A 12840-nucleotide genomic window follows, 5' to 3' on the forward strand; every position below is an offset into this window, starting at 1 on the left:
TTCTACACCAGAAACACTTCTGCACCTCAAAAAACAATTGAATTTGCGCACTGCAAAATGTGTCCAAGCATGTCTGGACCTATCCTTCAATCTTTGAGGAAACAAGGTGCATGGGACATTTAATCGGTTTCCTTTACAAGCCAAACGCAAAGATACTATAAACAAAACTATAAACTATTTTTTTTATTACCAGGTAAGAACCACTGAGCTATATAGCCATTTTTATAAGCGACCTGGCCACAAATGATAGCTTAACTAATTGGCTAATCGCGTGGAAATGTATAGCAGCGAAGTACTCTAAACACGTGACGTTGATTCGAAATGTGGACGGAAAAATCGGAGAATCCGGAGAAAAATCCCAATGAACACGGGGAAAGAGACACCGCAAACTCCAAATATACAGGCGTCAGGGTTGGGATTGAATCCATTACCTCTTTCATACTAGGCGAGGGAGTTAACATCTCCCCACCGTGGCGCCCCTTACACCACCACAATCATCATCATCGAACTTCCTTATAAAAGATACAGCTATGGTAGGTTTACATTTCTTATCAACTCCATTCCAAAACAGAGGAAGAGAAACAAAATTAAATGCTAGGCAGAAGCCATCCGAAGCAACCCTGGAACTGGGGCTTAGTGTAGGGCAAATAAATATGCACATTTGCTGTTTTGTGGCTACGCAGGATGAGTTCTGGGCTGTCCAACACGAGTTCGAAATTAGTTCGAAAATGTATGGGAATCGTGAATCCACGAATGTTGCTATTTTCAATGAAGTGAGCGCCCGACGACCATTGCACCTCGCGTGGAAAACAAGCAGGATGAACTCGGACATCATGCTTATGTTACGTTTATTTCCTGTTTTGTTTGGTAGGCATTATTCCCCTTCCTTGCCCCTCTTTCATTTTGTATGTATATAAATTGAACTTCTTTTGCACCCTACGTAGTCAGCCGTGCTAATCGGGAGGTGATTTACCATCGTCATTGTCGTTTCTTGTTGCGAGGTGTGCGCTGGTGTCATGCTTGTCGGAAGGGGCGTAATGAGTCCCCACAATTGCAAAGCACATGAGTGGGTGGGTGGCCAGCACCACGCCCGGCCGCCTTTGTCTCCCTAGTGGTGATGTTTACTACACACCGTACCAGGTACTCATTAGAGGCTGAGTCCACCTAGGGGAGGCCCAGGATCAGTTCAGATAATCGTCACCGGTATTCGCCATGAGCGGGAATCGATCTCGGGTCTCTGCCGGGTTCATAGACACAGCACGCTAACCGCTAGACTAATGCTCCCCACAACAACCGCCATTCACCACTAAGTGGCGGGGATGTCACCACGGCGCTTGTGCCAGGCTATGTGCATATTAATGCCGCGTGAAGTGTCAAAGCCCGCTGGCAGGAGGTCACAAGGCCGACACAGGTGCCATGGGTTGTCTGAGTTGACTGGCGGATGCACCACCTGTGCCCCCTACTGTGCCAACTTGCTGTGTTCTAGCCACCCGGTGCTCTGCTTGTTGTTGTGAGCATCGCTCCTCTGACCTCCGTTGTTGCTGGAGGGCAACTGCCTCCAACTGCCCAGGAGCCTCCTCCAATCTTGACACCGCTGGTACCAGTCATTAGCAAGTCCACTCAGCTCCACATGTTCTTGTACCACATCACTCCATCTGTTTTTTAGCCTGTGCCGTGCCCATTTAGCCCCGTCTATCCAGCCGAGCAAAAGCTGTTTAGGCATGCGATGGCTGGGCATGCGGGCTAAATGACCCAGCCAACACAGCCTTGCCTGCCGGAGGAGCTCACCGATGGGACTTTGTCCAGATATTTCAAGGATTTCTGAGCTCCTCACACAATCCAGATTGGTTAAACCCAGCATGGATCGTAGGCAGGCCAGCCTAAATGTTTCTAACCAAGTGTACAGAAGGCACCCCAGCCAGCCACTTACAGGGGGTGACTACTTCTTCCAATATTTGAGGCACGGCAGCCTCAGCAGGATCATCCCCACTTTGCCCCATGATGTTTACCAGGCTGAGGGATTTCCCCTCCCACAAAACCTCACAGACATGATCAGCAAATCTGGAAACCTGTTGCTGGGGGTCGGAGATTGGGTCACATTTGTTTCCCCTACTTATGGTGATAGGTGTGGCATTGCAAGTAACTTTTTTGATGGAGTTAAAGAGTGATGTGATCGCGGGCCACTGAGGCAGATTCAATATTCTCAGCAACACGCGACCACCACCCATCCTTGCAGCGCCTCACGGCTCTCAGAACCTCAAACTCATCGGCCTTGCCTGCATCCCTCCACTGATGTTCATCTTCAGTGGGGGCATAAGTAACCATGACCACCACTCATCACCTCTGGTTGATGGGAAGGCGAGCCCAAAGTAGCCTGGGGCTTATAGCTTCCCACACCTTACTGCCACGCTCCCAAGCCTCCTTCATTATTTTGTTCAGAAGAAGAGCCACTCCCTGTTGTTTGGCAGTCTGCTGCCCCGAATAGAGGACTGTCCACCCCTCATGGTGGCAGGAGCCAGAGCCGGTCCATCAGACGACCTGAATATCGAAGAGATCCAGGCGGTACCGGTTCAGCTCCCGACAGAGGAGTGGCAGCCTCTCCTCCGCAGTGAGCATTCAAAGATTTCACGTGGCCACCCGCAGTGGCTTTTTGCTGTTTCTGGAGGAACTCGAGGGTAAGGATTCAGTCTTCTGGCTCCGCCAAATGGGGTTTGGCCAGAAGACGTCATAGACGCCTGTCCGTCCGGGTCCACCGGCACAAACTTAGCTGGATTTTATTTTGTGGTTTAGTGGTAATTAATTGAAGATGAAGGGGCTATCAGCCCCACGCACCATCCAGAGCCCCCTTTGGCCGCTGTGGTGGCTACAAATGTCATGAGGGGAATGGCCAATCTAAATTGGCCGTTCCCCCATGGCACTGCTCACCACAGCGTTCCCATCCAGCACCAACGAGGAGGTAGGGGGTTGTTTTTCCGGACCGCTCCCCACACACGCAGACACACACCAACGACAAAGATCCCACGCCCCCCCCTCCCCCGTATAGCCTTAACAAACTGTTGGGGCAAGTGCTCTTCTTTCCCCTTTCTTCGTTAATCTACTGCAGTAAGGGACAGTGAGTCCAAAGGCCTCCAGATGTGTAATGTTCTTGAAGGAGACGGAGACTTCTTAGAGGCAACACGCTTTTATTCACCAATACTTACTACACCTAACACAAGGGGTATACGGTCCCCTTACCCACAACCTAGGGAGGTACAGCCTCCAGGCTATCCTAACCACACTCCCTACTTAAACCCTCCGGCTCTTCAGCCTAGGGGAGGCTAACCCACCGCTGGCACCCCGCTCAGCCCCGGCCTGTCGAAGGACATCGGCGGCTTGGGGTCCAGGGTCTTCGGGCGGCTTCTTGCTTCAGCTTGAGATGGACTAAGTCCCGCTCTCTGGGAGCCGTCTTATATACTCTCTCTCTCTGAGGGGCGGGGTTCTGGGGGCCCCAGCTCCTGCCAGCCCCCTCCCCTCAGAGCGGTTCCAACCGCCTTTTGCCCGACTGGTTCAGACCGGTTCAAACCGGTACCTACCCCTCCCCTAGGTTGTGGCGCGTGTGTCAATCCTGACCACCACAGATGGAACCCACTTCCCCCCTCCCCCCCATTTGAGGGTGTATTGTTCCGGGTTTCGACACACGTTTTTGTCATTTGTATCTCCCTATTTTGAAGTCCGTGTTCTGGATTGTTGAATAAAAAAAAATCAACTCACATTCTAACCACACCCATTCACGAGAGCCCCATAAGCAGATCGGTGGTAGCGGGGTGAATGGATTCACTTGTTTGGCATCGTATGCGCGAAAGAAGTTCAACATACACACAACCACACAGATCTACAGACACCGAGCCCATCGATACCCAGAGACCCATAAAGACACCCACAGACCCACAGAGCCACCCATAGAGACCTACAGATGAGCACGGTTGGCTATCAAAGAAGTTCAACATAAATATACACATCAGGGCCATAGGATCCAGGGGACAGGACAGGCTGGACCCCACGAACCTCTTCTCTTGCCTGTCAATATGTTGCACACTCGAAATGAAGGACCTGGGCAGGTGCTCGAAATCGGGGGCAAGCACATTTATTGTGGTTAATAGCAATCTTGTGAAGAACAGCACCGTCACTCTGTAAAATGCACCAGCACGTGTCACACAGCAATTATTTCGAGTCGCCATTAACCATGTGGCTGGTGTATCCGCGCGGTCATTCAATAACCCTGCCAGCCACCTACAGGCCCAACTCAGTCATCACATGCTGCTGTACACACACGCATTGATGCACTGCACAGCACATCAGGACTTTCGCAGAACCACACTTTACTCCCTTGCTGCACAAGGACATAATTAAAAGAGTGATCCATTCCTAATGTGCCACAACTACCGTCACTATTTTCGGTCCCAGGAGCTTTGAGTACTTGATTGGACCTCTAGTGATTTTGGTCCACTTCTTTTCATCCAGTGTCACAAAGTGAATAATATGATGATGTCTAAGCAGTGTGCACATGTGTACTTCTATGTTAACAGTGGGATACAATAATTGTTAGTTTCCAGTAGATTCTCAATTATCCGCGTGCGGTTTATCTGATTTGCGGATTAACAGCGCACCTGAGATTTTGACATTCATTAATAACTCATGGAATTTCCCTAAATCCCAAATTAATAACATAAAAACAGTTGTACATTGTTATTATTAGAAATAGTTATTACAAGTAACGTGCTTAACCCGAACAAATATGTACTCCAGTTAATCCGAAATTCACGTGATCACCTCTACAGTACAGTAGTTGCATATCTTTATAAGTGGGTAAAGTTGTATTGATTTTGATTGGCGTGGCTCTGCTGTTCACTTAGTGGGCTGATTATTCTGCTGTAAAGTGTTATGACTGAGCACACACATCGATCGGTCGATCATTAGTATTTGTTCTAAATCGAAAGAGTAACAGTCAAAATTGTCAGTTGTGCTGCACTTTGAGTGATTTTTCCGATCATTTATCGAGTTTAAATTTATTAAACTTTCCCACAATTTTTTTGTTCATTATCAAACTACTTTTTCTTAACTTAAACACAACGTATACCTATATTAATGGTTGTTGGCATAGAGATCAGCGGAAAATGGTAATTTTTTGATTATCCACAATTTTGAATTCTCAGCGGCCATCCTCCCCATCATTAGCGCGGATAATCGAGTATCTATTGTAGAGAGACTCCTATCCTTACGAATGAGTTAGGTTCCAGAGGTCTGATCATAAGTCGATTTGTTCATAAGTCCAACTTTACTCCTGTCGATTCCAAACATGTTGTACGGCATGTATACTAAACATGGGGAATGGCTCTAAAAGTTGCACAATCTCCTGTAGATGTAGATGCCACTGGTTCTTCATGTTCTGCAGATGTAGATACCATCACCGCCATCTATTGGGCAGCAGTTAAACTTACGACTATCTGAACAGGCAACTGGACAAACGGACAGGTTTGTTCTTATTTCTGAAAGTTCGTAAGTCGAATGTTCGTAAGATGAGGAGTCCCTATACGTACATCCGTGACCCCAGAAACATAACGAAACATGCGCATGCCATGGCACGTGTCCACACCACCCTGCATCATGGGGCGCCTGGTGTTTGAGGCGTGAATGCAACAATCCAAATTATTTACACAAGCAGATTGTATCTGTCATATTACCACAAATCAATATTGTCATGAAAGTGGATGTCTTTTAAAAAAGATGAACTGGTTTCATGCTCACACTTCTCTCCGCTTGCCATTCATACAGCAGCAGCAGCGGCGGCACAACGACCGGACATCCCTACCCCGGACTACGGAGTTACAACTGGATCATCTTCCTTATGGCAGTGGCACAGAAACGTTTGAATACTACAATATGCCTCAAGAATTATCTTCTCATCGGTATGTGCAAAAGGGTGATAGCCAGTTTTATGTAGACTGTAATTGATAGCCTGTTAAAGGTGCATGCACATTATTACGTTAAATAACTGTGAATAACCCAACCAATAATAGAGATCCATTTTAATTTATATGAATACATTAACCCCCCCCCCCTCTTCTCTTTGCATATGATTGGATCGCAAATGACATCAAATTTATCCCCCCTCTATTTAAGTACCAAAAGAGCAGGAGGATTTCTCCACAACTTTGGCTGTCTCCTGATGATGCCGGTCATAATCACCGGTGAAACGCCACGGTAGTCGAATGGTAACCATTGTGGGTTTATTCTCCAACACCGGCGTGCTGAACGATTAACGAATTGGCATGCTTTGTCGAAGTACAAACCTTACTAATTGGTTGTCGGGAGGTGGCAGGTTTAACGGCACATTTATATTTACGTGCTCTAACCAAAAAACCTCTCATTATGGAGCTTTTCAATGGTTTGGACTTTTGAGAGCTCATCAATATGGACGTACGTTGAACTTCTTTGACCCGCGTACGTAGCCAACCATGCTAATAGGAGGTGCGTTAGTGGGGACAACAAGTTAAACACAACAAGCAGTTATTTTAGACAATTAGTTTTCAATTTAAATGTTGTTCTCACAATTAGTTGTGTCCTAATTGACTCAGGGAGGCTTAAATTACCAATATATATGGACACGTAATGTACCGAGAGGTTTGTCGAAGTGGCTTGTAGGTCAGAGCACTATTAATCTTGCACCGCAAAGATCCAAGGTTTGAAACCAGGCCTGTGACTAAATTCGATTCTCAAGTGCACCGAGAAATTATGGTCTTTCAGCCTGACCTAACAAATATCACGCAAAAAAAGAATATACTTGAATTTTCTTGACTTCGTAGAAATAAATTTACAATGTCTCAACGGTGTTTGGATAATCATTCAATTCGACTAATGTTTTAATCTTTGTTGGCGATGACAGGTGATACAATGACAAAACAACGTTTGTCAAGAACTTGACAGGGGTTATTTGCCTAAATAAATTACAGAAGATCATCGATTATCTGGCGGTTTCGGGGGGAGGGGCGACGAATAATAAATAAAAAACACCGGATAATCACTAAATCCTCATTTTAAATATCTTATTTTTGCACATTCTTGCATGACATGTTTTTAGGTGTTGCTATGTTTTTTTAGTGTTGTAAATGTTTTACCATATGAAATTTGCATGAATAAACAAATGGACAAATATAAATATCCAACCTGAAAAAGTTACCGTATTTTGTGTACCGTACATACCACTCCAATCTCGAAGATTCTGCATGGGATGATGTATACGTGCAATATAACACTTAGGCTTTCGCGACCAATATTATTCATAATCAACGTTTTTTGGGTTAGATCGCGTTATTTATAAATGTGTCGTAACCCTCCACCACCCAACACGGCCAATCAGCAAAAAAGTGTCACGTTGACAAAAGACAAATAGTTCACTACTTTAGCCCACCGGTGTGTTGAAGAGTGAATCCACAACATTTGCAGTTTTTGAGTACGACGTTTCGCTGGTAATTGCATCCAGCATCATCGGGCAAATCGCCAGAATGGCGATTACCAGCGAAACGTCGTACTCAACACACCGGTGGGCTAAAGTAGTGAACTATTTGTCTTTTGTCAACGTGACACTTTTTTGCTGTTTGGCCGTGTCGGGTGGTGGAGGGTTACGACACATTTATAAATAACGCGATCTAACCCAAAAACGTTGATTATGAATACGTGCAGTATTTTCACTGTTTAAGTTGTATGCAGTGTATAATGTACTCTCTATAATATTTGACACTGAATCAAGCATAGCTACTGTTTTTGTCAGGAACATGGTGCTGATTGCTGGACAGGAGCGATTTTGCCAGTCTTGCCGGATCGGTCCGGGACCATCGGATAATGTTGGAAGCAGCCGGATAATCGATGATCAACTGTATGCCTCCCCACTGTGGAAGACATAAACATGATCCACTCGTACAGTTGATGTTCCTACATAACTATTCAAATGACTCATGGATTTTACTATTTTAATTCATTATTTTAAAAAAAACTTCACTCTTTTTAGAAACCGCATGCAACATCTGGATGAGAGAATAATGAATTCTTCTGAAACGGTGGGTGAATTCAATCTGAAATGATAAAATTAGAAGAGGGTTTACCCTTCCCGGGAATAAAACAGGTGTAAAGATGTTCAAACACCAAATAGATACCTCTGCAAGGCATCAAATCTACACTAACCACACATAACTTGTGGTAAAACATGCAAACAAATATGCTCTGATGATACGAGCCTTATCTTTTAATCTGATTGGCCTACACCAGAGACAGCCTTCTTTGTGGCCTTCTCTCACAACCAGTGTTCGACCAGAAAACGCCAAAAGCAAAACGTACAAAGACAATACAAGTATCAGCATACTTATAGCTCGGGGTCGAGCAGTTATATCGATATTGATATATTAAGAAATGTCTAATGCCCATTAGCTCGTACCTGGTTACACATTGAACAAAGCTTCATTGCAGCCCGTGTCTCATACTAAAGACCTCATTAATTATAATGCGTTTCTCTATTCATTGTGACAAGTGTTCAGGCTTTTGAGTTTGAGTGCAGTGCATAACATACTGGGAATTTCACGATAGGATCGGATAAGCAAGTTGTAAATTTATATTGGGGAGAAATAAGTGTTTTATACAATCAAGGGGGTTGCGATCGGTGGGGGCGCGTGTGCAGGATGGAGGGGGCAGTTTATTGAGATGAGCAATGCAGGGGGTGAGAAACCAAGGGGAAGATTCCAAAGCCGGATAGATGCCAATACGCAGTAAGGGCAGACCTTGCAGGTTAAGTGTGCACTGCGCAACAGCTGATATATTTGGCGGCGAGAGAGAATCAATGGCAGAGAAGTGGCATCAATGTTAACTTCTGTATGTTTTAGAGCCGGGGTGGGGAACGTCCGGCCCGCGGGCCGTATGAGACCCGCGAAATCATTTAGTCTAGCCATGCCACGGCAACTGCAGGCAGGACTCGAAATTCAATAAATCTAGGAGCAAACCTAGAAAAGCAGTTGTGAGTAGCAATATCATCAATACCAGCTAACATCACACGCCTCGCCAAAGAGAAGCAGTTCCAGCCCAGCACATTAGGGGTGAGTTAATTAAATGTTTGACCAAATATAACAGGCTAATTTTTAAGTTGATAATTTTGTATGGCCCGCGAATGATGTTATAAATATCCAAATGGCCCTTGGCAAAAAAAGTTTCCCACCCCTGTTTTAGAGGAGCGTGACCTTTTAACCTTGATAGACCAATCTCCAATCAGCTGGCATAGACAAACAGCAAAAGTTATGCGAGCACCTGCGAAGGTCGATAAGATGGAGTGGCCAATGCTGATACCTTTGTCTCCCGAATTGTTTAATCAGGAACTATTATTTAAGTCTGATTTGAACCAGGGGAGGCCCAGGATAAGTGCACTTACGATATTTTGCATAGATGGGGTTTTAATCAAGGCAAGCTAGGATTGCTGTGCATTGTGGACTATTGCACCACTGTAACGACACTCAGAATAATGCTCATTGCGTTAATAACATTTTATTTTAAAGTTACTTCTGCTCCAAAGAACATTGCAGTAGAAATCAACACATAATCGTGTGCTTTCCATGACTTCTCCCATTGCAGAGCCCAACGAACCAAGAGGCCAGAAGGCACTACGAGGTAAGCTTGACACACCAAGTGAAATGTTAACTAAGCTTGACTTTAAATAGGTAATATAATTATATCCTATGGACTGTTGAAATAAACAGAATGCCAAAGCCAAATGTCAAAGCGTCTCCCTGCTCATAGAAAGCATGGCTTTGTGCGCATGTCCATTAGGGGCTCTGAGTCAAATGGTACCAATTCCACATTGCTATGGCAGGACCAAAGAAACCTCCGCCTGTTGGTCGATGAGAGTCGATGAGGTCTGTTTCTACTATCCAAAACTTCTCCACGTGGGCATTTAATCACAAACGTGACCTCTGTAGCATCGGGCTCAGTGGCCCCACCAATCAAGACCAGTCGCCACCCCCACACGCACATTTCACTTGCTATCATTGCAAATTGTACATATTCTAAATGAGAATGCACGTAATAATATGGTCTTCCCCCTTTTTCTGGCAACAAAACTGAAACCTTTTTACAAGGATTCATGTCTGCATTAACCACAATACTTGCAGTCAAAATGCTGACAAAAAACATACTATGATAATATATGCATTGTTCTTGAAACTGATGGGTACAATAATATATGCATTGTCCTTGAAACTGATTGGTCCAATCAGTTTCAAGGACAATGCATATATTATCATAGTATATTTTTTGTTTGCATTTTGAATGCAAGTATTGTGGTTAATGCAGACATGAATCCTTGTAAAAAGGTTTCAGTTTTGTTGCCAAAAAAAGGGGAAAAACTCTATTATTATATTTTGGTACTGGCAAAGGAGGTCTAATGATGGAGAATGCACGTGTTGGTTTATTTTGCAGCCTCTGAAGCCGCCTGCGGAGAACGCCTATGACAAGTTAAACCACCCCACGTACACGAATGCCTAAAACAGAGTACCTCGGGAACCACACGCATGCACTTAACGACACCACGCAGCACTCGCATGGAATTCAAACTCAAGAGCACGGGGTTCAGTCGGAGGTTTGATTTATTCGGTGTTGTATATATGCTTTTTCCAAAAATGAATACTAAGTGTGATATTGCCTGATTTTAATGTAATAGCTCCTCGTAGACATATCTGTGGATTCAGTGTATTCCGAGCTTAAAAAACAAAACGAGGAGCCAAAACGAATTAGCATTCGAATGACAATTTGACAAACAAAAATTATCTTTAAACAAATGGGCCCACAAAATAAAATGAACAAAGAGGTCAGAAAGGGCTATAGGGAGGCCAAACGAGCGCACCCCTGTTGTATAAGCTGACCATGGCAAAAAAAAACTCGAGACCCGAGCTATTAACTTTGTACAAGTGTTGGCGTTTGGAAAGTTGAAACATTCAAATTTGCAATCAACGTATGTGATATTCTTAAACATCATGGTATGAAACGTTAACTTTGGTAAAATTACGTACTGTGTTATAACAACCTAGGCCCAGAATGTTTTAATGTGACTATTTTACGTGACCTTATTAACAATTACTGTTATGACATACAGTCTTAAGACGGGTTAAGAATGTGCAACTTAATGAAAGTGAAATTATGGAAGCTCGGGTTGAAGAGATGAACCTAAGGATCATTCAGAACAATTGGTATTTTTAGATATATTCAAATTGTCAAATCTACACGACCAAATTGTCAAATCTACACAACAAGCCATGCCTGACCGCCTTTGTCTCTCCAGTGGCTATCATTGCATGCTGCAGCAGGTATTCATATTTAGGATGAGTCAACCTAAGTGGGGAATCATAACCTGAGCAGATAACTGCAACTTTATTGATTGAGGAGGAATCGAACTCGGTGAAGCAGCCTCAATAGAAGGGGCAAAGAAACAAAATCCACACACACACACCCAGCGGTTAGCTTCTACGAGTCAAAAGACATCACCAGGGGCAACCAAGTACATCAGGATTCTCATTATCTTGGGATGACCTCTGGGGGAAAGGGGGAAGAAGGGCAGAACTGATAACTTTGGCTCTAGGATGTCCAGGGAGCCAGAACAAAAGGTGAACTAGGATTGACCGAATGAATAAAAGGGTGTAAAAGTGTTCACACAAACCAGTCTGGCAGAGGCAAACTCTGGGGTCTGGCCCTCGTAATCAGCCATACGTTGGAGCTTTTCAGAGGCAAAGGCTCCGAGTCGCTAAGAGGAGCCAAGTGGTGTTCCATATTTTTATTTACATTTTGAGTCACTTGCAGAGTCAAGGACTTCGAGAAATTGTGCTGTACTTAGTTAAGAGTTGTGATAAGCATAGAGTTGTGATAAGCGTTGTGCGAAGGGATTTTCATATAATGCTGTGTTAAGCTAAGACGTGTGAGAAGTTAAGTGAAGATATGAGTCATACACCAAAATCGAGGGTGCATTAAGTATTGTCCAAGCTATAGGCTGGAAAAGTTTTTATTGGTCGTGCCCAGCGACTGACCATTATTGAAGGGGCTGAGAATGTGTTAAGAGTGTGTGTGGACACGTGCAGACTGCTGCACAGGGGGTGATCTGCTGAGGGTGAGCAACAACGGGCGCTCACGAACCAAGCCATTCCAAAAACGGCTGACAGGCAGTGTGCTGGGCCAGGAGCGCAGCGCCACATTAAATTCGCACTGCAATGACAATAGTTTAAAGCGATTTGAAGCATGTTTTTTTTGGGGGGGGGGCAGAGCTTTGTGACGTCGTCTCTGGTGTGGACCAATCAGTTTCAAGGACAATGCATACATTATCAGTGTTTTTTTTGCATTTTGACCACAAGTATTGTGGTTGATGTAAACATGAATCCTTGTAAAAAGGTTTCAGTTTTGTTGCCAGAAAAAAGGGGAAAACCCCTATTATTATATTTTGGTACTGGCAAAGGAGGTCTAATAATGACGTATGCATTGTCGCGTTACCATGATACATTAGCCGGATTGCTTTCTGTTAACCACGTGATCGTGAGATCCGATCGTTGATGCTTTCTAACCATTTTATAATCATGTACCAGCACACATTCCGTGTGAAAATTGCCATTTTGAGGTATTTGCCTATTCTCGTTTAATCACGTAATCGTAAGATTCGACCATTTTCTTTTAAATAATTCAGTACGGATTGATGAGTACGTATATTTGTATGAGTGCTGTTGTTGCTATTCTGATTATGTGTTTTGGATGTTAGAGTAAGTTGATATTAAAGTTGCTGAGATAAAA

The 12840-nt window shown here is 44.2% G+C and overlaps 1 protein-coding gene across 6 annotated transcripts in view; it reads left to right on the forward strand.

Annotated features, from left to right (window-relative positions):
- The window catches only part of LOC144737136 (immunoglobulin superfamily member 10-like), a 40570-nt gene extending 27730 nt beyond the window's left edge, over positions 1 to 12840 (forward strand). For 5 of the 6 annotated variants that reach the window (XM_078619841.1, XM_078619836.1, XM_078619840.1 and 2 more), the window contains 3 exons: positions 5812 to 5945; positions 8045 to 9684; positions 10492 to 12840. In XM_078619841.1, coding sequence (XP_078475967.1) covers positions 5812 to 5945; positions 8045 to 8117 — 207 coding nt within the window. In that variant the 3' untranslated portion in view covers positions 8118 to 9684; positions 10492 to 12840. Of the gene's footprint in view, positions 1 to 5811; positions 5946 to 8044; positions 9685 to 10491 lie in introns of those variants that run through there. The other variant, XM_078619839.1, reaches the window with a different exon arrangement.

Source organism: Lampetra planeri, chromosome 65, assembly GCF_965212315.1.
Source record: "Lampetra planeri chromosome 65, kcLamPlan1.2.h2, whole genome shotgun sequence".
In the NCBI taxonomy this organism is placed as follows: domain Eukaryota; kingdom Metazoa; phylum Chordata; class Hyperoartia; order Petromyzontiformes; family Petromyzontidae; genus Lampetra; species Lampetra planeri.